Raw genomic sequence first — 25,120 nt, 5'->3', positions numbered from 1 at the left:
CCTGAGCAGGGAGCCTCCAGGCAGCTGCCCAGCTGGGAGTGGGGATCTGGGGGCAGCCAGGCTGTCTTGTCAATTTCACAGCTCCAGCATGGAAATTGATAAGACAACCAACAGCTGAAGTAAGTAACACTGTGTTGCCCTAACTACAAAGACATAAATGCCATGCCTCTGGCGGGGGTGGAGTTATCGTATCCATGTAGTACAGCACTTGGGGCAGTCTACACTACAGGGTTAAGTCGACCTAAGTTACGCAACTCCAGCTAGGTGAATAACATAGCTGAGTCGACGTAGCTTAGGTCGACATATTGCAATGTCTACACTGCACTGGGTTGACGGGACTTACCTTATGTTTCTGATTCCGGTGGAGTATCGAGTTGACAGGAGTGCGATCTGTGGTCGATTTAGTGGGTCTTCACTAGACCTGCTAAATTGACCCCCAGTGGATCAATCACCACAGCATTGATCCCTGGTAAGTGTAGACATACCCTTCCATTGGCAGGACAAAACTGTAGCATGTACAGACAAAATTAGGTCAATGTAAGGCAACTTACAGCGACCTCACTGTGTCGTGTAGACCAGTTCCTACTGCTATCTACATGGGGACTTAGTTAAACCAACCTAGTTTTTTATTGTAGACCAGGCCTTACTCTACTGCAGTCACCTGAGTACCAAGATGACCTGTAAAAGTTGCATACAAGGAGAGGTCAATTTAGCAGCCACTTGACAGCAATGGTTAGAGCATCCTACTACAATATCAATAGATAGTGGACCGCTGCCTGAATAATACCTTCCCTATAGAGGTCGAACCAAATGGGTCAGTTAACGTCAGAGGGCAGCCCAACAACACAGGGCCTGTGGACCTAGTAGGAGTAAAGGTAATGTTACATCTTGAGGTGTGTAATCCTCACCCTGATCACTACCATAGTGTGGGACCACATGTGTGAGAAGACAGAATCCCCGTGGGATGGACTCCCTTTGTTAACGTAAGTGTCCACATAGAGGACTTTTTTTCAGTTTGACTTCAGTGCTCATGACCCTCTCAGCAACTCCAACACCAGGCTGGACAAAAACTCAAACTGTACATCTAAGAACAGTAGCAGTGTCTATTTCAAACAGATTCTGGGTCTTGCATATACGGTTGCTGCACTCCAATTTAATCTTGGAATGAGACCGCCTATATTTAGGGTCAGATGCAACCAAGACACATGCAGATTGGTAAGCATCAATAATTTCTCATCTACAACAGGGTGAAGAAGCAACACTGACTTCATGGCTACGCCAGTTTTTACAGTTTCATGATGGCTCCAGCAAGGTGAAAGTGTTTATTTTCTATAGAGAAGTTATTCAAATTTCAGACAAGCAGGACTATTTATTAATCAATATAACGAGCAGAGCAGTATGAATTTCCCTGTGCTACTTCATCAATAGACTATCTTGACTTACATCATTTCTGCTGTTATACTTCTGAGCTTCTCTTGAGGCTGATAGATATGAATACTCAAGACACTGATTAGTGGCTAAGCTGAAACCACAGAAAGTGACCTAGTGTAAGATTTGAACTTGCAACTGCAGAAGCAAAAAAGGCCAGCAAGCTATCCCACTGCGAAATCAAAACACTCCTAGTTTCTCTGGTGTTTGCAGTGCTGTCTAGTGGCAATAGCATTAACAGCACTGTCTGAAAGGACCAACAGGCTGCAGATCCTGTGGCTGCACAGAGGCAGAGATAGTGCTCCTCAACCACACACACACACACACACACACACACACACACAAGCAGTGAGTGACCAAAAGCTGAGCCATGCTCAGTATCAGACTAAAGCTTGTTTGCTACCAGGTCACATCAAGAATTTCAATCTGTTCAGTGCGACGAAAGCCACCTCTAATCAGAGAGACACGAGGCAAGAACCACAGGAAGTGGTAGTGATGAGCCAGCATAACAGCTACAGAAGCAATTTAAGCCGGTACTGCTATACTCAGTGGCAAAGGGGTAAAAAGTCAGTCCTGTCAGTGCCAACCCTCCCCTCCCTATATCCCCTAGTTGCAAAACTGCAGAGGAGACAACCCCACCCCCAGGGGCGGGTTGGGGGACTAGGGCTCCTGCATTGTCCCTCCTCACCTCACCCATGTGGGTCTGGGGACACACTGCAAGGAGGAGCCAGCCAGAGACTGAAGCTGGCAGAGCAGCTGCACAAGCATTGGCTGTTTGCTCCAACTTCTTCCCTCCCCCTCAGGCTTGGTCTAAACCAGTAGTTTTCAAACTGTGGGTCGGACCCAATCCTGGGTCACGGAATGGAAGGCACCGGGTTGTGGCAGCTCTGGTCAGCACCACAGACCAGGCCATTAAAAGTCCTGTCAGTGGTGCTTCCCGGATAAGGCAAGCTAGTCCCTACCTGTTCTGACACCTTGCTGCACCTCAGAAGTGGCCAGAAGCAGGTTCGGCTCCTAGATGGGGAGGCCACGGGGCTCTGCATGCTGCCCTGCCCCGAGCACCGGCTCTGCACTCCCAGCTAATGGGAACTGGGGTGGAGGTGCCTGCAGGCAAGAGCCACGCAGAGCCACTTGTGTACCTCCGCCTAGGAGCCGGACCTGCTGCTGGCTGCTTTCAGGGCATAGCGTGGTCCGCAGTGCCAGGACAGCGTGGCTGGCTCCAGCAGGGCGGCGCAGCTGTAGCGCCGCCAGCCACCAGTGCTCCAGGCACCGTGGTAAGGGGGCAGGGAGTGAGGGGGTTGGATAGAGGGCAGAAGAGTTTGGGGGTGGTGGTCAGAGGGTGGGGAACAGGGAGGTTGAATGGGGGCAGGAGTCTCAGGGGGCAGTCAGGAAGGACAGGGAGGTTGGATGGGGCGGTGGGGGGCAGTCAGGGGCAGGAGTTTTGGGGGCGGTCAGGGGACAGGGAGTGTGGGGAAGAGGGTAGATGGGGGAGGGGTCCCAGGGTGGGGGCCATCAAGGAACAGGGGGAGTTGGATGGGGCAGGGGTCCCAGGGTGGGGGCCGATAGGGGGTGGGGTCCAGGCCACACCCCCTCCTCTAACTGGCCCTTCATACAATTTCCAAAAACCGATGCGGCCCTCAGGCCAAAAAAAGTTTGCCCACCACTTGTCTAAGCATAGCTGTCTGCCACCTTCTGGAGTTGATGTGAAAGTGCAATTGTGTGACTTTTTTTTTTTTTTAATTGGATAAACAAAAACAACCTGTAGTAGCTTTCAAAATACAATAGGTTTTTGGTAAACAATTTACCTTCCCAAAAGATCATGCTAGAGTAGAATAAAAGAATATTTTTTTGCAGCAAAAGATCAAAACGAGAATAGCCTGATTCTAGACTTTCTAGAAGAGGAGACTCATGGAGAATACAGTTTTGAGATGCTACTACAAAACAGAAGCACAAAGGAAAAACCAAACCAATTCTCTTAATGCACATTTAGCACTGGGATGGCTGCTCAAACAATTGCTGACTTTTCTTCCCTCTGCAAAAGGGAACAGCTCATGCAGACAGACAGCTGTGGACAAGTGTCCAGGAAATGGGAATTTATGATTGTTTGATAGATCACAAGAGGATGGACAAAAGGCAACTTTAATTAGACAGAATGATCTTTTCACAAACATATCCATAAGCTGGGCTTAGTAAAGAAATACTGAAAGACTGAAGATACCTGCATGGATGAACTGAACACATAGGTGGTGGAGGAAGATGGGGATGATTTTCAATTGTTACTGTTTTTTTGACATGATCTTGACTAATATCTTCATACATGTAGTCTACCGTTAAAGGCTGCCGTTGCTGAAAAGAAAAGAAATGTGTAGCAGGAACAGTGTCGCACAAACAATCTTTTCCTCCTACTCAGAAAGTAGGATAGCACTAAAGTAGCATTTTGCAGGTATATATGTTATCTCTGCTTAAAGGACCCCAGAGTACTTTATAAACTAAACATAGCACTGAAATCAAAAGTGGCAAGCAACCATAGGGACAACAGGTGAGAAAGGGGATCTTAATGACCGGGCAAACCTCTATTCTTATGAAAAATGCTGCAGGATCCATAGGATCCACACAGAGCAGATATAATACTGCATAGTACTTTGTTTACAGTACTGTGGGAGAACTGGGAGCTGAACCTGTGGTTCCAAGGAACCTAGATATTTCTAGACTGAGTCTTATATCACTAAGTCTTCAAACTTACAAGATTCCATAGTGTAAAATGGAAGAATGCTTCCTTACTCAACTTCCTGCTGCCTGTGTACACTTGGTTCTCACACCTTCTTGCTCTACTGACAACAGATTTACTGGTTTTCATTCTTGTTACCCACGGAAAGCCAACAGCTCAGAGAACTAGAATCTTTTCTTTCAAGGGCACCATCATAACTGGTTATGAAGATCCAATTACAGGGCCATTCAAGGTGTGGTGAGGTTGCTTTTACTTATTTTCACAGGCCCAGTAAATCTTAGCTGAAGTCCTGGCTTAACACTGATCTGCTCACTTCCCTTAAACATATATTTAATCAAGTTGCAACAAATTGTCCGTGCTACCTTAACTGGCGAGTCTTAACACTGGGGAAAAAAAAAAAAAAAAAAAAAATACTGGTAATACCTCATCATATCCAAATAACCACAGCCTTGGAGTCTGGTAGTATTTGTCGTAAGTGATGTAGAGGTCATAAGTTCTGGTCTGCAGGATGGCATCTTCCCCTCCGACATCAGCTTTAGCTTTGCTAGCTTCTGCTATTTTTCTTGTATCAAGAGTTGCCTGAGTGTAAAGATTTAAGATAAAAGAATAAAGTCAATAACAGTAAAACAAGTATTTAAGTAACACTATGCCTTTATTCACCTTTGCCCCATACCTAAAAAGGCATCTGAAGACCATGGTATTCTGATCAATGTGTCAGTTATAATATTCATTTATAACAAAAATTGGTGCTTTTAAAAGTTTTAGTAAATGCATTTAAAAAGAAAAAAGCATATTAGCCATTTGACAGTGTTACCAGTTTGAGCACAAAGTAGAAAGGGTGTTAATGCTGTGGAGGAGGTAGAGAACAGTTCACTCACGTCATCTGTCTCCAATAGCCCACTCTCTTCATATTCTGAAAGGAAAGAAAGAATGTCTACAAGTTCATGCCAAGCTTGTAATTGGTCATCAGAAGCTTAAAAATATGCAACCAAGAGTGCTTCCTTAAAATCTGCAAGCATCTAATATACATGCTTTATCCAAGTAGATTTCCTAATTTTCCCAGTACCATTAAACTACACCTAGACTCTCTAATACTGTAAATCTGACAGATTGTCTACCATGTGGCTCCACTAGACACTCATTATGGAAGCCTCTAGGAAGTCAGCATTTTTCACTGGGTGGGTTTCAGAAACTGAAGTTCGTGCACTAAACAGTCACAGAGTTGCCATGCTAGACTTGTCTATTCCGCTGCCTACTGGCCTAATTTTCCAGTCACTGACACTTGTGCATTCCAGTGGAGTTGTGGTGGCGTAAACCCAATGTGAAAGGAGAATCAGGTCCAACATGGGACTGTTAATAGGCATTACATGGAAACAAGCAGTAGTGCTTTCCTAGAGAGTGCTGCCCTGGTTACATGGCTGAAATAAAGTGCATCCTATCCAACTTAAAGGGAAATACCTTCCATGTCAGCTGCTTCCCCTTCATCTTCCTCATCATCTTCACAAGAGGCTGGATATCCTGATAGTTTTATATTGTCCTTTTAAGTTAAATTGAAAGCAAGTGAGAACAATGCTTTACAGACACTTGGATTCAAGAGATGCAATTCATCTGCCTTGGAAAATCTATTTACAAATGAGTATTTTCCATTTATTCCTATGAGGCCAAACAACATAAATAAGAAAACTGATATTCACATTAGTAAGTACTACATTCTCAGGCATTTAAAGGTTTTTGTACAACATTAAAAATCCACTGAAAGTTATGAGATTCTGTATTCTCTTGCTTCCAGATCAACTCTGCTCAGGCTCAAAGTCAAAGGATGACTTCTGTAACTATCCATGTTGTAAATTCTGCTCTGAAAATACATTTACTCCTATATCACCACCAAGATAGAGACTCTGCCGTCAGAGCATAACTGATAAGCCTGCTGTTTCCCAAGGCATAACAGAATCCAGTTTGCTCAGTGGCACCACACAGACTATACAGCTAGCAGGAAGAAGTTGTCAGCAAAGAGAAGTGTGACTTGAAGACATACAGAGCTGGTACATTGGGCAAGTCAATTTAAAGGAATCAAGTACAATTATATTTAAAACTCAATATCTGGTTTAAAGCCTGTTAGTACCATAGCAAAAGCCAGTTGTCCAATAATTCCACACTTGTTTTAAAGCCATGCAAGATTCTCAGCTTGTTTGAGACTTTGATCCATAGTCTGACAAGTTAGAGATCCAAGATTGGAAGAGAGAGATCCTGGGTGTCAATGGCCAACATTCCTCCCTTTCCATATAAAGCAGGTTCTAACGTTAAAGGTTCTATACAAGCTTGCTAAGTGCATAATGAACTGCTTTGGGATACAGTACCCATGTACAGAAGACACTACATAAAAGCAAATCCTGTTCTAATAATATTACACAGGAACGCAAAGATTTGCCATGTTGGATTGGGCCACTGGCCCATCAAACCAAGTATCCTGCAAAAAGCAGATTTTTTTTGCATCTGATGAAGCCAGTTACACAATGCAGTATGTACAGTGCAGATACTTCACATTCTGAAAGAATAGGTGACAAGCAAGCCAAGTGCTTTTATTTCTGCTTGAAAAGTGTGTATTTGCCCTGGGCCCCATAAAAATAGTAAAAATATTGTTGTACAAGACAATGTTGTTGGCCAGCTACAATAGGTCTGTAAGCACCACGAGGGATCACTGAATTAAACTGATCTGTTGCAGTCCTTACCAATTACCAGCTCCCCCCCACTTCACACACCAGATTTATACTGCTTTTAGATTCAAAGAAGCCTTCCAATTGCAGCTCAGAGGCACAGCTCCATTTTAGTTAGGTTCCTTTTTAAGAGGCATTTCTACAGATGACTTTCACCCAATAATGCTTTTTAAACATATACATGTTATTGTTGAGAATGGAAAGGTTCATGCTATCTTAAGTGCCTCTTCAGCCTTAGAGGAAGCTGAGAGCAGCTGGAAGTTTTCCAGATTTCATCTCGGCCCTATGATGATTTGAGAAGTATGGTGGCAGTTAATAAAAACGCACTAAAACAAGAATGAATTTAGCTACATTAGTGCCTCAGCAACTGGAGATACAAGTTGGGCAGAAATATGACTTGTCCAAATCAAGATGTACCTTCTCTAGACCTCCTTAAGGGACCAGGATTTTAAAACTATATAAAACTTGTTGAATAAGCCCCATTTTACCATATAATAGGACTTTTTGTTTTTAAATCTAACAATTTGTCAGCATTCTAATAGCTCTGCACATGCTCACCTCAAAGTTGAGTGAAATCAGTTTCTAGGTGTATGTGGAATATTAGTGAATGTGTATGTTGAATGGAAATACTCCAGATGAACAGTGCCTCATTCCATGATAATGGGAGGGGATACATGCTTACATTGATATTATAAGGGGGTTACTAATTCAGTTCAGAGCTCACCCCACCTTCACATATTTCCTGGCCTCTACTGTTCTTTCATGTACAGAATTAGCTCACATGGCTGTTTAGGGACACTATCAGACATCTATTGTAGTTTAACCTTCTAGTACAATAAGTCAATATTCACAAGCTAACAAATACCTTGCTCTCCAGTGTGATCTCCTTAACTGCTTCTGTCCCGCCTGCAATACCTGTTGATTGAACATCAACATTGAAAATAGTCCAAATTAGAAGAGCCTGTTTCTTTGTTACCAGGATGGTACAAATGGCTCAGAAAGGAGTATGTGATCCTTCCAATTACATTTTTATAAAATAACTTTAGAAACTGGAAGGACACGTTATTCAGAGCTGGACAAAGATTATCCCGCCCCCAAGCAGACTTATGTAGGCTAGTACAGACTAATCACATAGGGCAGACTTTGAGATAAGAGTTTTGATAGAGGAATCTTAAGCAGCTTTTGCACAAGTAATGAGTTGGGGGCAATAATTTAACTGATGATGGATAGCTCTTACCACTACAAAAAAATCTAGATGGGCTAATAGTCATACTGTACTACTCATGAACACTACCTTACACATAGTAACCTCAAGCACATGAAAGCAAGGTGCACTCCAAGAATAATAATTTGAGTATATGGCAAGAGCTACTGTACATTCAAAGCATCCTGTCCATGTAGCAGCCTTGACTGTGGTTGAACATGCTTCCTTGTTAGCCAAGTGTTATTTCTATAGTGTCATAAGTGCATAAAATAATTCAAACAAATAAATACTGACATGTCCCTGTTCCCAGGAGCTTATATTTAAAAAGTAGCAGCTTGCCACTATCAATTAATAAGCATTAGGAGAAGAGGCTGATACTGTGGCTACACTAGAGAGCTTTGCGCCATGTAAACACGTTAATGTAGCCCCTCTAAGGCGACAGCTCTCTCATCGGCTTAATTACGCCAGCCCTGCGAGCAGTGGTAGTTATGTTGGTGGAGAGATGTTCTCCGGCCAATATATTCTGACTTAATTTAGTGCTGTCCAAATCGGCATTTATGTCACTCAGGGGGTGGACTAATTCACACTCCTGATCGACATTACCTATGTCAACTTAAGCTGTAATATAGCCGGAGCCTCTGTCATTCAGAAAAAAGAACACCCGCTGCATTGCCGCTTCTCTTCAACCCATCCCACTTATCCTTCTATTACTTCTTGTTTACTGCTGTTCTTCTCCACTGTCCCGTAATATTACATCACTCTGTTTCAATACAATCGCAGGTCCAGTTAACCAACTGAAGAGGAAGAATCTCAGATGACTTCCTCAAAGATACAATGCATTATCTTAGGAGAATACCCATTAGTAGACAGCATGTCTTACCACTCAGGAAAGACACAGCCAGCATACTGGCAACACATCAGCAAATGAACACTGTTTGGGAACAATCATTTCAACTGGCTGGTGTAGTCATGCCTACATATTGTTTCTCCTGCCAGAACTGAAGGTACTCTTAGCTCTATAATATCCTAGCACTGTCAGATATTTTTGTTTACAGAACTGGTTCACAATATCAGCGAACCTCCCAAAAATCACTGGAAGATTTCTAGTGACAAAAATAAGAATTAAAACATCAGCAAACACAGAATAAAGAAATTAACTTCTGGGGTATTCCAATCACACTAAGGAGTTGTTTTTCTTAGGGCATGTCTTCACTAACATCTGTGTAGTCATGGCACCAGTGCTGGGAGAAAGCTTTCCCGGCGCTACAAAAAACAACCCACCTCCATGAGGGGAATAGACACCAGCGCTGGGAAAACTGTCTACACTGGCACTTTACAGTGCTGAAACTTGCAGCACTCAGGGGGGTGTTTTTTCACACCCGAGCGAGAAAGTTGCAGTGCTGTAAAGTGCCAGTGTAGACAAGCCCTTAGAAAGCCTCTAGGCTACAGAGCTACTGAGAGATGTTGCATTACGCAAGGGGTGAAAATGGTTTGAGTACTTTTGATACATAGAAAGGAGAGAAACTTACTTTTAAGGGCTATTCTCAAACACCTTCATCCTGGAATTTAAAGGTCAGCTTTCTCAGGCTGTGTTAAAACAATCATCTACTCTCAAAAGAAAAGCTGAAAGGAGTATACTATGGAAGAGATTTTGCTAGGCACTTGGGAGTTAGACTGACTACACAGTAGAATCAGATGAACAGTTATTTTTAGTTTCTCTCTCACGGTGACAAAGGCATCCACTTAGCAGAGAAGCCTGTCTCTATGACTAAAGCTTTCAAATTTATGTAAAGTACTAACTCAATTATCTGTACTTAACTACAGTTTCCTTTTATCATCCCAATTTATCTGAGGGCCCTTAGATACCTTCTAGCAACACTAAACTGTTGGGACTAGAGATCAAAGGCTCATCTAAGGTGGGGCAATATCACAGTTGTGTCACTGCTTAACTGAGATAGAGTCTTAACTGTTGCACATCTCATACTTAAACTCACTGACAAGGGAGGTCAGTATGCCATTATTCTTCAAATAAGGTGAAGAGAATGGTGCTTTTATTTCTCTCAGTATCTCTTTAGTAACAAGTTTGGTCCCCTGCATGTGGGATATTTACCTTACCAAATATAGTAATATGCATCTCTATTGTGCTTCTCAAAGGACTTAAAGCTTTAAGCATCCACACCTCTGAGATATTACCTCATTTCACAGAAACAGACACAGAGAGGTTAAGCAACTTGCTAATGTCTCTCACACACACACACACAGGTATTTAACTGGGACTGTAACTCAGGTCTCTCAAACTAGTGATTAAGACACATCATATATGAGAGTTAATAGACATTTCAAAATTAAAATTAAGAGTCAAGGTCTTTAATATTAGTTAGCAGTGGAAAGTTAAAATCAAGAGTTTCAATACCTGCATTGTGAAATGTGTCTACCCATCCCCCATCACCATCATCTTCTTCTATAATTGCTTCCAGTTCATCTGAATACTCCATCTGTTTACACCGCTTGTAGCATGGCACTGTAAAGATCAGCAAACTCTTACAAGTAATAGGATAATTGCAATCAGATACTAGACAGAGCAGAGACAAACTCACTCTGCAAAGCATTCTGCAGTGAATAAGCTTCCCCCAGCCCCTATTTGCTCTCTGTGGTACAAGTTTTTTTTTTTTTTTTTTTAAAATAGGTTAAAAATACAAATGTAGACAAAATATCTTTACATTATACAATTTCAGAACATTTGGGTTAATCTTTTAGGATTTCCAACCTTAATTATTCACATGAATTTAGTGCAGGAGAAGGCAAGATGATACTTGGACTCTAGTTAAAGAGCTTGTACATTCCAGGCAGTGGTCACACAATCATCTTACATTTTTCTGCCACTTGTCATTGTGCCTCAACCCTGACCTGTAAGGGTCAGAAGGGAGTGTGAGTCTCCAGATTTTCTGAGACTGCCAACCATTTGGTGGTATCTGGGACCTACCTATCCATTTGTTTCAGGCATTTCACTGAACAGCTTTTAGTCAGTGCAGATCTTGGCTGAATTTGAACATGCAACTTTTACTAGTTATCTGCTGGGCAGACTTCCACTTAAAGTTCATTAGTCATGTAAGTTACAGATCAGTTTGTCACCTGGAAAACTGCTGTTAACAGTAATATGGTTATTTAACAAGATTAGTTTACTATCATATGCATATGTACAAGTTGTGCTTTCTAAAATAAGGCTTTGTCTACACTAGCCTTTTTATTGGCAAACTTTTTGTCAGTCAGGGGTGTGGGGGGAAAAAAACCAACTCCCCCCTCCCCCCCCCCCGACCAACGTACGTTGCACCAACAAAAGCGCTGGTGTGGACAGCTCTATGTCAGCGGGAGAGCAACTCCCGCCAACATAGCTACCGCTGCTCATTGGGTGTGGTTTAATTATGCCTCTCCTGTTGGCATAGAGCGACTACACAAGAGATCTTAGGGGCACAGTAAAAGTTTGCGTAATAGTACATATCTGATTTAAAGGCAAAACTGACCTTTTCATTAATATAAATAGAAAGATTATAGCTGCAACACTCAAACCCAGCCCTGGAGAAGAGAATTAGTACACAAGAGCTACACTTATAAGCTGACTGTAGACCTTCTACAAAAAACAGGACATGGGGACAGGATCAAAATGAAAACTAGAGGCCATCTCCCTGGAAACTGGTTAGTAGGGTGCTCTGTGGCATCTTTTCTGCAAGCATTTAACTTAAGTCAGAGGTTACCAGTATACCGTGGTCCCAGACGACTGAGCGCAAGAAACATGGAATCCTGGATTTTCTTCCTCTGAAGAGTGACCAGGAGAGAAAGGGCACCAGAAGACCCCACAGAAATTGCAAGTACATCACTTAGCCATGCTGCCATTGCTATTGCCTGCATAGCAAGTTCATTGCAACTGTAGGCAGCACTGGGGGTGGGGTGGTAAATAATTCAATTATGTCCTCTGCAGACCACAGGGCATTCTACTGGCTCACTGAGGATTTCAAGTCTCCAAAATGGGCAAGTCAAGTCAAAGCATGGAATGCCACCTTATGAGGCCATAATTCCTTGTCGCAGGCCTTCAATTACATAGTTTTTACAAGCCAGAACTGAGGGGGCTACATTGGCATTTTTGCTATAGACAAAATTTGACACAAAAGACAATGTTTCTTTTGTGAAAAGAAAGCTTCCCCCATAGTTTTGGCTCAGGTGCAAGTTTTCCTCTTTTATAGAAAGTGGGGCAGTCAGCACTACCATTATACAATGCTTTAATTTTGTGACCATCAGTTGAGCTGTTTCACAGCAGAATTCTGCAGTTTCACTAATATGGTGATCTGAGTTACATAGTTTGCATGAGATTAAAAGTATGAGTGTTACCAAGTAAAGCATTTTGGAATACTTTTAGTAAGCCAGGAAGAACCAGAAGATCCAGTATTGGGGAGGGTGAAGGAAGAAGAATTTTAAGTTAAAACCTCACCGTTGCTAACCCTTGTGTGTGGAAGGGCGGGGGGAGAGAGGCAGAGGATTAGAGGAAGCAAGCAAGCAAGGAAAGATAAGGAGGGCTATTTAGTAAGTGTTTCTGGACTTAAAGGTTTCAATTTCACAATGCAAGCTGCAATGCTGACCCCAAGCATATATTTATCATCTTCATGCTCGGTGATGACAGATTCTGCGAGGAGAGAGATCTGGATACTCAAGTTCAGACAGACAATCTGCTGCTTGTGTCACCACAAAATTAAAATGCAGAAGATACAAGGGAAGTTTAGTTTCCATTATCAATTTTATGTATAGGGTAAAATTTGGGTGCACAAGCATAGAATCATAGAATATCAAGGTTGGAAGGGACCTCAGTAGGTCATCTAGTCAAACCCCCTGCTCAAAGCGGGACCAACCCCAACTAGATCATCCCAGTCAGGACTTTGTCAAGCCAAATCTTAAAAAGCTTTAAGGATGGAGATTCCATCATCTCCCTAGGTACTCCATTCCAGTGCTTCACCACCCTCCTAGTGAAAAAGTTTTTCCTAATATCCAACCTAAACCTCTCCCGGGTTGCGAGCTGTCAGCCTCCACCCCAAACCCCACTTTGCCTCCAGCATTTACAATGGTGTTAAATATATAAACAAGTGTTTTTAATTTATAAGGGGCGGGGGTAACACTCAGAGGTTTGCTGTATGAACGGGGTCACCAGTACAAAAGTTTGAGACCCACTGGGCTAGAGGGACCGTTGGTGCCCCATATGCAGCTCTGGGGGTCTGGATTCTCCCCCGATCAGGCACTGGCTTGATCCAGCATCCATCTGAGGAAGTCTGGGGAAGGAGGTCTCCGGAGAAAAGCACAGGCTGTAGCTGGTGCTTTCAGCGTCACTCCTGGGTCGGGACTGGCCCCATCTCCCCCGGGAGGACCTGTTCTGGATGGCGCCAGATCCTCCACTGGTGGACGGTGGCCAAGAACCAAGCCAGGGGCAGAAAGGGATGGGGGATGTGGAGGGAGGTTAGGGTGCCTTTGAAGAACTGGCTGCAACTCCCTGCTGCGCCACACTCCTGCTGCTGCCACTGCGTGCCTCAGTGTCCCCCTCTGTTGTCGCAGAGGGGTGCTGAGTCCATGGAACTATGGCTCTTGGGGGCCCACTGATGATCTGGCCCCCAAAATCCAGGGAGATTAAAAATCAGGAGGAGCGGGGGAGGGTCAGAGTTCTCCACTGAGCTGAGGCTGGGTTTATGCTCCTTTCTATTTCCCTCACCAGGATTTAACTTAAATGTTCTAATAGGCCTACAATTATTTTCCCCTCAAGTCATTCACAAGAGCTGTACTGCATTCAGCTCTACTAAGAGTCATTCTTACCATTTTTAGTTACCAAAAACTGTTTGTCTGTTGGCAGATAAGCCTTGACCTTTAATTCTTCTCCTGAAGCCCTTTAAAAAAAAGCATACCACAAAAAAGTGAAAACTTGTTTTGTAGACAAGAACACTTCTATTTTCATTCTGTGTGGCCAGAAGACAAAAATACCACCTTCCTGCTTCTGTTTGAGATTAGTAACTACCACACATGTAATAGCAGAACTTGAGATAGGTTGTTTTTGCAGTATCTCTCTTTGCAATTTGAAACGTACCAAGCTGACCAATGAGGTGATCCCAAGTGTGAGCAGGAAGGGGCTGGGAAGAAGTATATTTAAGAGCTTTCAGCAGAATCGCCTCACAACCTATTGTGACTCTTGCCATGCTGACAAATCTAAATCTACTAATCGTATATTGCCCACATGCATTGGTTTTTTGCTTGAACAATAATAATCTAGACACTAATGTCATGTTCTATCCACTAACCATTTCATGGTTTATTTTTGTGATGCAAGAAAGATCCTGTTAAAATGTACTGAATACATTTTTTGTACATTCTCATTGCATTCCAGAGGTAAAAAAAGCCTTCTCAGAGTGATTATGGCATGTACATTCAGAGATAGACCAGCATTTTCTAATCTATAACTCAGCTGGATATGGACTCAAGATCAAATTTAAGTAGTGTAAGCTATTGTTTTTAATATGTAGGTTACATCAAGGCAATGACTTTACAAGTAGCCCTTTGTAATTAGTAATTTCAGTGACTCTCTGCCACCATGACAGAGAACATGATCTCAAGACTTCAGATTCCCAATAACCAATGGAGCCAAGAAAGGCCCAAGGGAGAATGAGCCTGCTATTACCATTAGAAATTGAAAGTATTCATACCAGAGTAATCTGTTCAGAGAAACCATCCTGACTGCAGCTACAAATGGTAGCTAATACAAAAGCCTCCCCCCCCAAAAGTGACTGTAATTTGGATCATGACAAAGATATCAATGGCATGGGTTCTACTGCCAGAGTTCATGTCTAGATTTAGTTCTCATCTACGTTAAATTGAGATATACCATACATTTTTGCATCTGATGCAAATGTAATATGACAAAAAAACTTGCTGTTCCTCTAGCTCTTTGTGCTTCATTCTCTTTTACTTACCATTGCCAAGTAGGACAGTGGTGAACTAAATGGTCTCCAGCTGCCACAAACTGTTTGGGCACAAAGAAAAAAGTGAAATATGTATGTAGTATAAGGAAACTCTTATAAACTTGAGCAATATTAACATTTCAGTTGTACAGAGATCACATTTTTGTAAGTGTGTTCAATGTAATCTTTATAGCGCTTTATGCTTTAGAGATGCAGTGAAAAGAAAAAGCATCTGTTTCCTCCAACTGGTGTAGACAGACACTGACTGATTTCTTTCATCTCGAGGAACCATGCAGTAAAGAGAGTCATAACTGCAAAGATGGACAGAACTTCCAAGAGTTTTCTCTATACCTTATGGCAAACCCGAAAAGGTTTATGAACATTTACCAGGCTAGATAAAATATACTTGTTGTCATAAATATAAAGGGAAGGGTAACCACCTTTCTGTATACAGTACTATAAAATCCCTCCTGGCCAGAGGCACAAAATCCTTTTACCTATAAAGGGTTAAGAAGCTCAGGTAACCTAGCTGGCACCTGACCAAAAGGACCAATAAGGGGACAAGATACTTTCAAATCTGGGGAGGGGAAAAAGGTTTTGTTTTGTCTGTTCTGTGTGCTTGCTGAAGACAGATCAAGAAGGCAAGCAATCCAACTCCGTTAGAATTGGTAAGTAATAATAAGGGAATGTGTTAGCTTACTTTTATTTTGGCTTGTAATTTTCCTTGTCTAGAGGGAGGTTTTGTCTAGAGGGAGATTTATCCCCAGATTTGTAACTTTAAGAGGATCTCCTCTCTAGGCAAAACCTATGTTCTTGAGTTTTTTGTTATTCTGTAAAGTACTTACCATCCCGATTTTACAGAGGTAATTCTTTTATCTTTTCTTTAATTAAAATTCTTCTTTTAAGAACCTGATTGATTTTTCATCGTTTTAAGATCCAAGGGTTTGTGTCTGTGTTCACCTGTACCAATTTGTGAGGATATTATTCTCAAGCCTCCCCAGGAAAGGGGGTGTTGGGGCTTGGGGGATTATTCTCAAGCCTGCCCAGGAAAAGGGATTGTAAGGGCTTGGGGGGATATTTGGGGAAGGTAGGGCTCCAAGTGGCCCTCCCTAAATGTTTGTTTAAATCACTTGGTAGTGGCAGCATTACTTAATCCAAGGAATAGGGGAGTTTTAAACCTAAGCTGGTAAAAATAATCTTAGGGGGTCTTCATGCGGGTCCCCACGTCTGTACCCTAAAGTTCAGATTGGGGAGGAAACCCTGACACTTGTTCACTCCACCATGAAGACAGTGGTGAAAAAAGCTAGTTTTATTTGCCCATGGGGAAAGTTTACTCTCTCCTATATCAGGATTTGACAAGGCTGCTTTATTAAATAAATGCTTGTTATAGTTAGCAGTATAGGCAAGTAGAATCTGGATTGACATTTAATTTTTGTGAAAGCTTTTCTTTTTTAAAAAATACCCAAATAGAAGTATTTCCTCATTCTCAAATTTTAACTAGAAGTTCTTAAAAACATTTCCCTGCAGTGTTCAAAACCAAACACTGCAACATGAAGAAACTGAAAGTGAAACGGAAATCACTTATTCACTGTTAAAGTAGAGAGAAATGCAAGAAGTGGATACAAGTAGTATAGTGTGGCAGTGCCCAGAGATGTCAATCATGAATGAATATCAAAGTGTGCTAGATGCAGTGAAAACATGAAAATAGGTCCCTTTCCTGAAGAGTTAGATTTTAAAAACTCTCTTTTAATAAACTGTTAATAGTAACTGAGATAAAGAAATTTCTTAATTATGTTTCTAGTATATTTTAAAAAACAACAGCATTTAAGAGCTACATAGAGTGAATATTAATGCAGTCTCATCCAATCATTTATTTGTCCCTTTATTCTGTTCATAATGGGAAGGAACAGCTGAAGTTTTAAAGCCATAGTGAATTTGTTTTGCTTGTTCTTTACAATGTTATTAGTTTTGCAAATGACTTACACATCTGTTGTTCCAGCTGCTTCCCCATTTTAAAATACTATTTCACAGTAACATGCTACTCAGCTGACTGAAACCCATTGCAGAATGGCGTCACAGTCTATAGTACACCTCTACCCTGATATAACACTGTCCTCGGGAGCAAAAAAAAAAAAATCTTACTGCATTATAGGTGAAACCGTTCTATTGAACTTGCTTTGATCCGCCGCAGTGCGCAGCCCCGCCCACCTGAGCACTGCTTTACCGCGTTATATCCGAATTGTGTTATATTGGGTCGCGTTATATCAGGGTAGAGGTCTACTTGCACAGACTTTTTGTAGAATCAAATCACGTTGTATGCCTAATGACCAGGGAACAACCAAAGTTCAGGATAGGGGCATCTGGTCCATTATTTGAAATGTGTCCTACATGTAAACGTTAACAAAACATTTTTTTTAAATAATTGAGTGAAACAAGTATGATGTGTTTTATTCTATGTAAATCTGTTCCAGCAAAGGATCAGTTTATAACTTCTATGCTTTTATAAAAAAGTGAGAATAGCTGTCAGGCAAACTAACTATTGGATTAAGTGCAGATATAAGGGTCTGAATATAATTAAACAATTTTATATTCCTTTTAATCTTTGTAAGCACTTTGGGGGATGAAACACCATAGAAGGCTGTACAAACCTCCACCTCCACTTTTCCTCTCCACCCCCTGCAGAAAATAAACTCAGCTATGGAAACCTACCAAATGACCAAACAAAGAATCAACAAAAAATCAGTTCCTCCATGGAGCTAAAGATTGAGGTTATCTCAGTACATTTGAAGATACTTTATGTGGGTCTCTTAAGACACAATGTTGCCTAAAAAAGAAACACTTTCACAGCGATTAATTTATTTTAGAAGACTCAGAGCTGTTCTGTGCATCTTAATAACATGGGTCACGTTTATGATGACAGAGTCAGAACCAGAGGCCCAACTGATACAACATACACCAAGGCAGAGTTAGAATAAAAAGCCATAGCTCTTTGAAAGCAAATTACCAAGATACATGGAGAGCACATGAGCTCTCAACCTCTTGGGAATCACTACCCTTGAGTCTAGAGCAGTGGTCCCCAACCTTTTCAGTGTGGCAGGCGCCTGACAACTAGCCGCCAAAGAGCGCGGCCGTCGGACAAGCAGCAGCCGAAATGCCGCCGTGAAGTGGCAACGCGAAGAAGCGTCGCTGCTGAAATGCCGCCGAGAAGCAGCGGCATTTCGGCAGCGACGCTTCTTGACGTTGCCGCTTCTCGGCGGCAGGGTCCTCCCTTGTCAGTAGGTGGGCGCCATGGCGCCCGCGGGCACCACGTTGGGGACCACTAGTCTAGAGGACAGGCAGTCTCCTTACACATCCTGCAAGAAGAATGTATGCCATATGTCACACCAATGGTCCATTAAATCTAAGATCCTGCCTCTGGCATGGATTTATATCTGATGTTGCAAACAGCAAAGACTCCAGTGCATATAGCCAGCTGACCCAAAAGGGAAACCCCTTCTAATTAGACACTCCTGTGCAGGTTTTCCCCACAGATGATAGGGCTAAGTGTCAGTGGTTCAGAGTTATCTAGAATTTTTTTTTGGGTGGTCACCGTGAAGTTAGAAGAAAATAAACACAACTACCTCAAAAGATTGTTTAGCACTAAACAAATTGGTTAATTCTATAGTACTCCAGCAGGCTAGCAAAAATGATCTCCTCTGGCACATAGTGTAGCTCAGTAGAAATGTTTCAGATGCCAATATTGGTATAATATTTCTGCCTCATTTATCTTCTTATGTTATTTGTCTGCCTTGCCACCACTATCTTCATTTTTGTCTGATTCTGTCTCCTTCCTTCTCTGCATTTGTCTTTACCTTACCTCTCTCCTTCATCCTCCCTACTTTCATTTTACTCTTTTGTAGTCTCTGCGTAGACAGTTTCAGAGACAACAGTTTTCAAATGCTAGCCCTTCCCATCCTTGTGTGAAGAGGAGGAAAACCAAAACACACCATTGCATTCGATACTGAGAAGAAACAGGCCAGGAATTTGTAATCCTGGTTTCCTTTTACAACAGACTCCTTTGTAAGCTGCTACTACAGGCACTTACTGGAAACGTGGCCAAGCTAAGGGCAGCCTATAGAGGAGTACAGAAAAATGCTTGTGCATGGCAGGTGGCCAACAATATGTTGTGACCCCACCACACACGGAGGCGGAGTTTTCAATCCAATGAACTCTTTCCTGCTCCAACTTCAATGCAAAATGGAGCTGCTGACCCAGGAAAACCAAACCATCTAAACCAGAGGTGGGCAAATTTTTTGGGCCGAGGTCCACATCTGGGTGGGGAAATTGTATGCAGGGCAGTGGTTGGGGTGTGTGAGGGGGCGCGGTGTGCAGGAAGGGGCTCAGGGCAAGGGATTGGGGCAGAGGAGGAATGTGGGGTGTATGAGGGGGCTCAGGAAGGGTGCGGGGTGTATGAGGGGGCTCAGGGCAAGGGTGCAAGAGGGGTGCGGATGGCGAGAGGCGGCTCAGGGCAGGGGGTTGAGGTACAGGAGGGGTGCGGGGTATATGAGAGGGCTCAGGGCAGGGAATTGGGGGGCAGGGTACAGGAGGGGTTCGGGCTCTGGCCCCACTTACTTCAAGCGGCTCTGGGGTGGCAGCAGCGCGCACTGGGACCAGGGCAGGCTCCCTGCCTGCCTGCCCTGTCCCCGCCCCCGGAAGCGCTGCAGCCCCTGGGAGAGGGGAGACAGAGGGCTCCGCGTATGTTGCCCTTGCTGCACCTCCAGGTACCTCCCCCGAAGCTCCCATTGACCGGGGTTCCCCATCCCCAGCCAATCGGAGCTGGGGGGAGGGAGGCGGTGCCTGGAGGCAATGCCCAGAGCCCTCTGCCCCCCTGCCCAGAGGCCGCTGGCGGTGTCGCAGGCCGGATCCAAAGCCCTGAGGGGCCGGATCCAGCCCGCGGGCTGTAGTTTGCCCACCCTGATCTATACAATGTTCAGAGAAAGGTGGGTTCTCCCTCAGCCTATATTAGGATGCCTAGGGCTTGCGCCCCAAACTCCATTCCAAGAGGAATTCTGTTGCTGACAGACTCCAACAGCAGAAATACTTTGCACATAGTAGTAGCTATCACATCCTCAAATTTTCACTAAGTTAGCAGTTGCAAGAGTCAATTTAAGATTGATTATAATGTTATGGCAACTTTTACCACAAGTTATTACTATTTTAATAGCTTCCTTAAGTACATTTTATAAGTTCTGAACACTCACCTCTTCAGGAGTGATGACTCCAGTTTCTTTAAACTTTGACTCCTAGAATAAAGACAATTCAGAAACATTTATATCTCTGTTGACATTTGAATCCCACTCTCCAAGGCTGAAGAAACTCTGCTAGGCTCTGGTCCTGCAACTGTTTCTCTCTAGGTCAGCGATTCTCAAACTGTGGGTTGTGACCCCATTTTAATGGGTTCACCAGAGCTGGCTTAGACTTGCTGGGATCCAGGGCCGAAGTCCGAGGACTTCAGCCCTGGGTGGCGGGGCTCAGGTTATAGGCCACCTGCCTGGAGCTGAAGCCCTTGGGCTTCAGCTTTGGCCCCCCACACCACCCATGGCAGTGGGGCTCAGGCTTTGGCCCTTTTACCCAGTGTGATGGGGCTCAGGCGTCAGTCCCTGCTCCTGGGCTCATGTAGTAATTTCTGTTATCAGAAGGGGGTTGCGGTGCAATGAAGTTTGAGAACCCCTGCTATGGGTAGCTCTGTGCACCAGCTTGACGGCAGTTGTGGGGTCAGTACCCTAGTTTGTAGCCAGCTTGCATCCATTTTCTATAGCACAGAACATTAGCAAGGAAGTAGTTCTTTGCAGAATCCAAGAGGTTATCAGAACTGCCACATAACTAAAGCATATTTTTCTGCAATTATAAACAGTTCAGTTGTCTAATAGGAGAGCTCCTGTGATCAATGCTATACTTGCTTAAGAGGCAGAAAGCCAATCAGAACCAGGCACTCTCAGCCATGATTTGTGTAGCTGCCCTAAGTACTAAACTAAAAAATATTAACGTAATGCATCAGTTTGAGATTACAAAAAGCAAAGAAGTCCAGAAATGACAAATGATTGTTCCCACTGCCAATGTGCCTTGGACCCATTTTGTAGAGATTGTATTATTTGCTTTTTTGGTGTATATATCCATCCCTTTATTGTGCACCACGTGGAAACAGTTTTGAGTTTCTTGAATTTTCTCATGCTGTTTTCATTAACTTGTTCTTGGTTTGGACAAGGTACATTGCTATCTATAAGATTTCAGTTTACTTTTGCATTCAGACAGACATCTAGAAAGTTTGCTAAGTGTAAAAAACAGGTGTAATTCATGCTCATGTAAACCCAGAATACATAGAAAATTTTAGACTCCAGAAGAAATAACATCAGCACTGAAAGACCAGAAGTTTTCCCCCGTAATTTTAAGACTACCCAAGAATGAGAGAACCAGTAATTATCCATATTTGGGATGTGCCACCCATCACCGTAATATTTGTGGTGGATTTCCTTTCTACTGCCCTGAACAGCCCTCAGATTTCATCATCAAGTCTCAGGCCTCTTTTCAACCAGTACTCTGACTCTAGGCTACACTTCCATCCTGTTCAATCCTCCAACATCATTCAGTCTTCAGTTAAGCATACATTCTACTGCCTCCACTGCCAGAATTAATTGCCATAGATGCACAGCATGGGGCACAAAGTCGGAGGACGTCCAAATTGTCTCCTTCTAACAAGGGAGCTGAAAAAAGCAAAGTCTTCATATAAGCAATCTAGTCTCTCTCCTCCCCCGCCCCCACAAAGATGAAGGAAAAAAAATATAATTTAAGTGCATGATTCAGATGAGACAGGCAAAACTCTTGTTGTACCACTGCGAGACAACAGAATATCAACACTGCATGCCAATGAAAATTCTCCTTTTAAGAGTTTGGAATAATACATAAATCTCAAGACTTTATGGCAGTACATTGTGTTACCGTATCAAAGTCTCAGAATGCAATGACCTTAGGACTCATTCCCAAGGTGCATCATATAGCACATACAAGTCTGGGATCCTGAGAGTGGGTGGGGCCAAAAATAGACCAGTCTGGATCCCCTGTCAACTTAGTGAAGTGTAAAAAGCTTAGCTTCTTTAGAAGGCAAGGCTACATTATGCTGCATTCCTAGTGGGTATTTTTAAAATCCCATCCATCTGTAGTAGAAAGAGAGCCTGAAGCAGAGGCCTGGTCCAAGTCCTGAATCAAAGTCAGCAAAAGTTATGCTTTGAGCAAAAGTCAGGCCCTCTCAAAAGGAGATGCTTGCCTGTAAGTTCACTGTTCGGTACATGAACTCGACGCCAGTACTGCTAGCGTTGCTAAAATATACTGATTATGTAAATACATTCCCGCAGGCTAGGACAAGAACACCCCAACCTAGCACACGATAAGATGGCTTGACAGAAGTGATGACTAGTGATGTTTTGTCTAAAACATCAGGAGAAAGGTACAAGGGGTGGTAATAAACATCATGAAACACGTAAGGTAATACTGTATGCAAGTTGTTTATCTCAGATGGTTTGTTTCAGTCTATAAATGCTGGAATGCTTCACCTTAACCCTTTGTCCAGCTGCTGGTTCTCTGTCATGGGCAAACATGTATTAAGTTTACCCGTAGCACATGTACGGAACTAATACTGTGCTTTGTTGGCAATAAACCTGGCCTAGCGCTTTCACCACTGAACAGTCTGTGGTCTTCTTGGGCAGTTCAATCGAAGTCTGCTGTGCGAGCTATCTTGTCAGAGCCTGTGCAGCACTCAGCAAGAACACACACAGAGCCAACAATTCACACCACAATTCACTTAGTTTTCAATTGTTGTTTTGTAGCATTCCAGTCTCTCACAACAAGCTATTCAAAGTGCAAGGATAGCGAACAGCACATGTCTTCCTTTAATACAATGTGTTACAGGGGTTAGATGGGGAAATTTGGAGTTAGAACTCCTGGGTTCTATTTCTAGCACAGCAAGTGACCCGTTCAGTAAACTTAGACAAGTCACTTCAACTCCCTGTGCCTCAGTTTCTGTCTCTATACTCAGTTACAGTGATGGGCAATGTTACAAAAACTTAGCTAAAACATGGACACCCTAATATTTACTTCACAGGGGCAAGAAAATTTGGTTATGAATGAAGAATGCTATAAAGTGGTCTACAAACAAGGATCTCTGATGTGAAGTACAAAATATGTAAGGAAGTTACATTATAGAAGCCTGAAATGATCAAGAGGAATGCGTTTTTGTTTTTTCCCTTAAAAGGGTCCCAGTAGAAACAACTCTTCTGAAAGCATGCAGTAAAGATCTGAAAGCAAAACTGTCTTCACTGTTTTCATTACCTGGACTGAGGAAAATCCAGAGACTAAACTGACAAGAAGAGAAGAGAATGGGGATTTTTTTAAAAAAATCACCAGTTTTAATATAAGGGATTATTAGTAACAGAGGCAAGAATACCTTGCAGTAGGACAACTACATGTAACAAAGAACTAAAGTGACAGAAGTACCTGCATGTGTCACAGCTATATAAAGCACAGAAGTAGATAAAAGTATTTGCACATTACAAGGGTTTGGCAAGTATTAGACTAGGTCTAACAGAGCAACTAGACACCCACAGCAAGCACAGGCCAGCTGCAGTGGTTTAGCTACTGTGTAGATATAGCCTTATTTAAAGGCCTTGCTAACACACAAAAATTGTACTGCTTAAACTACACTGGTATAATAAGAGTGGTACAATCCTCCTGCCACCCCACGGAGTGTGGACTCAGTTATACCCAGATGCTTATACCAGCATAGTTTTTTCTCTATAAAGGAAGGGGAACAAGCTATAGTGGTATAAGGGCACGTCTTCACTACCCGCCGAATCGGCGGGTAGCAATCAATCTATTGGGGATCGACTTATCGTGTCTAGTGAAGACGCGATAAAAATCGATCACTGATCGCTCTGCCGTCAACTCCGGAAATCCACCGCGGCAAGAGGCGGAAGCGGAGTCGACAGCGGAGCGGCAGCGGTCAACTTGCCGCCGTCCTCACAGCCAGGTAAGTCGACCTAAAATATGCAACTGCAGCTACACTATTCACAGAGCTGAAGTTGCGTATCTTAAGTCAACCCCCGCCCCGGGTAGTGTAGACCTAGCCTCAGGCACCTAGGGTGACCAGATAGCAAGTGTGAAAAACAGGACAAATTTTTGGGAGGAGACAAGGAAGCTATAGTTATGTATAAAGACAAAGCCCTTAGTATCAGGGTGGTGCTGATAATATCAGGACATCTGGTCACCCTAAAGGCACCTTTCCACCCACGAAACTGCACCTAGACTAGTACAACCCCTAGTGTAAACATCTCAGTACAAAGTCACGCCCCTAACCAACACAGCAACACCGGCACCAGAACTGTCATCGCCCAGGCCTAGGAGCCGGTACCCGAGGGCAAGTCACCGTTAAAGGCTCCCTGCCCACTTGTAGCCTAGCTTGGGGGACCAGCCGGGCCCCTCCCAGTGTCCGGGGCTGCGCCCGCCGCCGCCTCCCGGCCTGGAGCAGAGCGGGCTCCCTCCCCGCGCTGTGACAGCCCCGCAGGCCCCGGGGCCCCGCTGGCGGGACGTGCACATGAAGGCGACACGGGGACGGCGCAGGCTGGGGGCCGTTTCGCGGCTCTCGCTGGGACACCAGCCTGCCCCAGACACTAGCGGGCTACGCCGCCGCGGGAACCGCCCGGGGGGGGGGGGTCCGACGGGAAGAGGCACCTCCGGGCCCACCCCCTCCGCCGGGGTCAGGCTGCGGCGGCCCCACCGGGCGGTACCTTGAGCACGGGAGTGAGGTACTCGGCCACCTCCAGCGCCTTCCCCTTCACCGTGTTGATGACGTTCTGCATCCTGCCGGCGCGCGCGGGGGTCCCTAACGCCCACAGCCCCGCTCGCGCCACAAGCCTTCAGCAGCGCCCACCGCCAACCAGAGTCACATGACCTGTTCTCCCCCACGCACGTGATACAGAAGTCTAGAGAGGGAAAAGCTCCGCTCACAGCTTTATGCTTGCTCGGCAGATTGCCG

The 25,120-nt window shown here is 43.7% G+C and overlaps 1 protein-coding gene across 1 annotated transcript in view; it reads right to left on the bottom strand.

Moving 5' to 3' along the window:
• Nucleotides 1–25,111, bottom strand: part of ATG3 (autophagy related 3) — a 33,236-nt gene extending 8,125 nt beyond the window's left edge. Inside the window, exons 1-10 of the mRNA XM_034789548.1 lie at nt 24,873–25,111; nt 20,298–20,339; nt 15,070–15,119; nt 13,922–13,992; nt 10,488–10,595; nt 7,736–7,785; nt 5,615–5,693; nt 5,035–5,069; nt 4,580–4,735; nt 3,647–3,774 (exon numbers count right to left, since the gene is read on the bottom strand). Of these exons, the coding sequence (XP_034645439.1) occupies nt 3,647–3,774; nt 4,580–4,735; nt 5,035–5,069; nt 5,615–5,693; nt 7,736–7,785; nt 10,488–10,595; nt 13,922–13,992; nt 15,070–15,119; nt 20,298–20,339; nt 24,873–24,944 (791 nt within the window). The 5' untranslated portion in view covers nt 24,945–25,111. The remainder of the gene's footprint in view (nt 1–3,646; nt 3,775–4,579; nt 4,736–5,034; nt 5,070–5,614; nt 5,694–7,735; nt 7,786–10,487; nt 10,596–13,921; nt 13,993–15,069; nt 15,120–20,297; nt 20,340–24,872) is intronic.
• Nucleotides 25,112–25,120: the final 9 nt, after the last annotated feature.

The sequence above is a fragment of the Trachemys scripta genome, chromosome 1, assembly GCF_013100865.1.
Source record: "Trachemys scripta elegans isolate TJP31775 chromosome 1, CAS_Tse_1.0, whole genome shotgun sequence".
NCBI classification, from domain to species: Eukaryota; Metazoa; Chordata; order Testudines; family Emydidae; genus Trachemys; species Trachemys scripta.
This window is presented reverse-complemented; position numbering and strand designations above follow the sequence as displayed.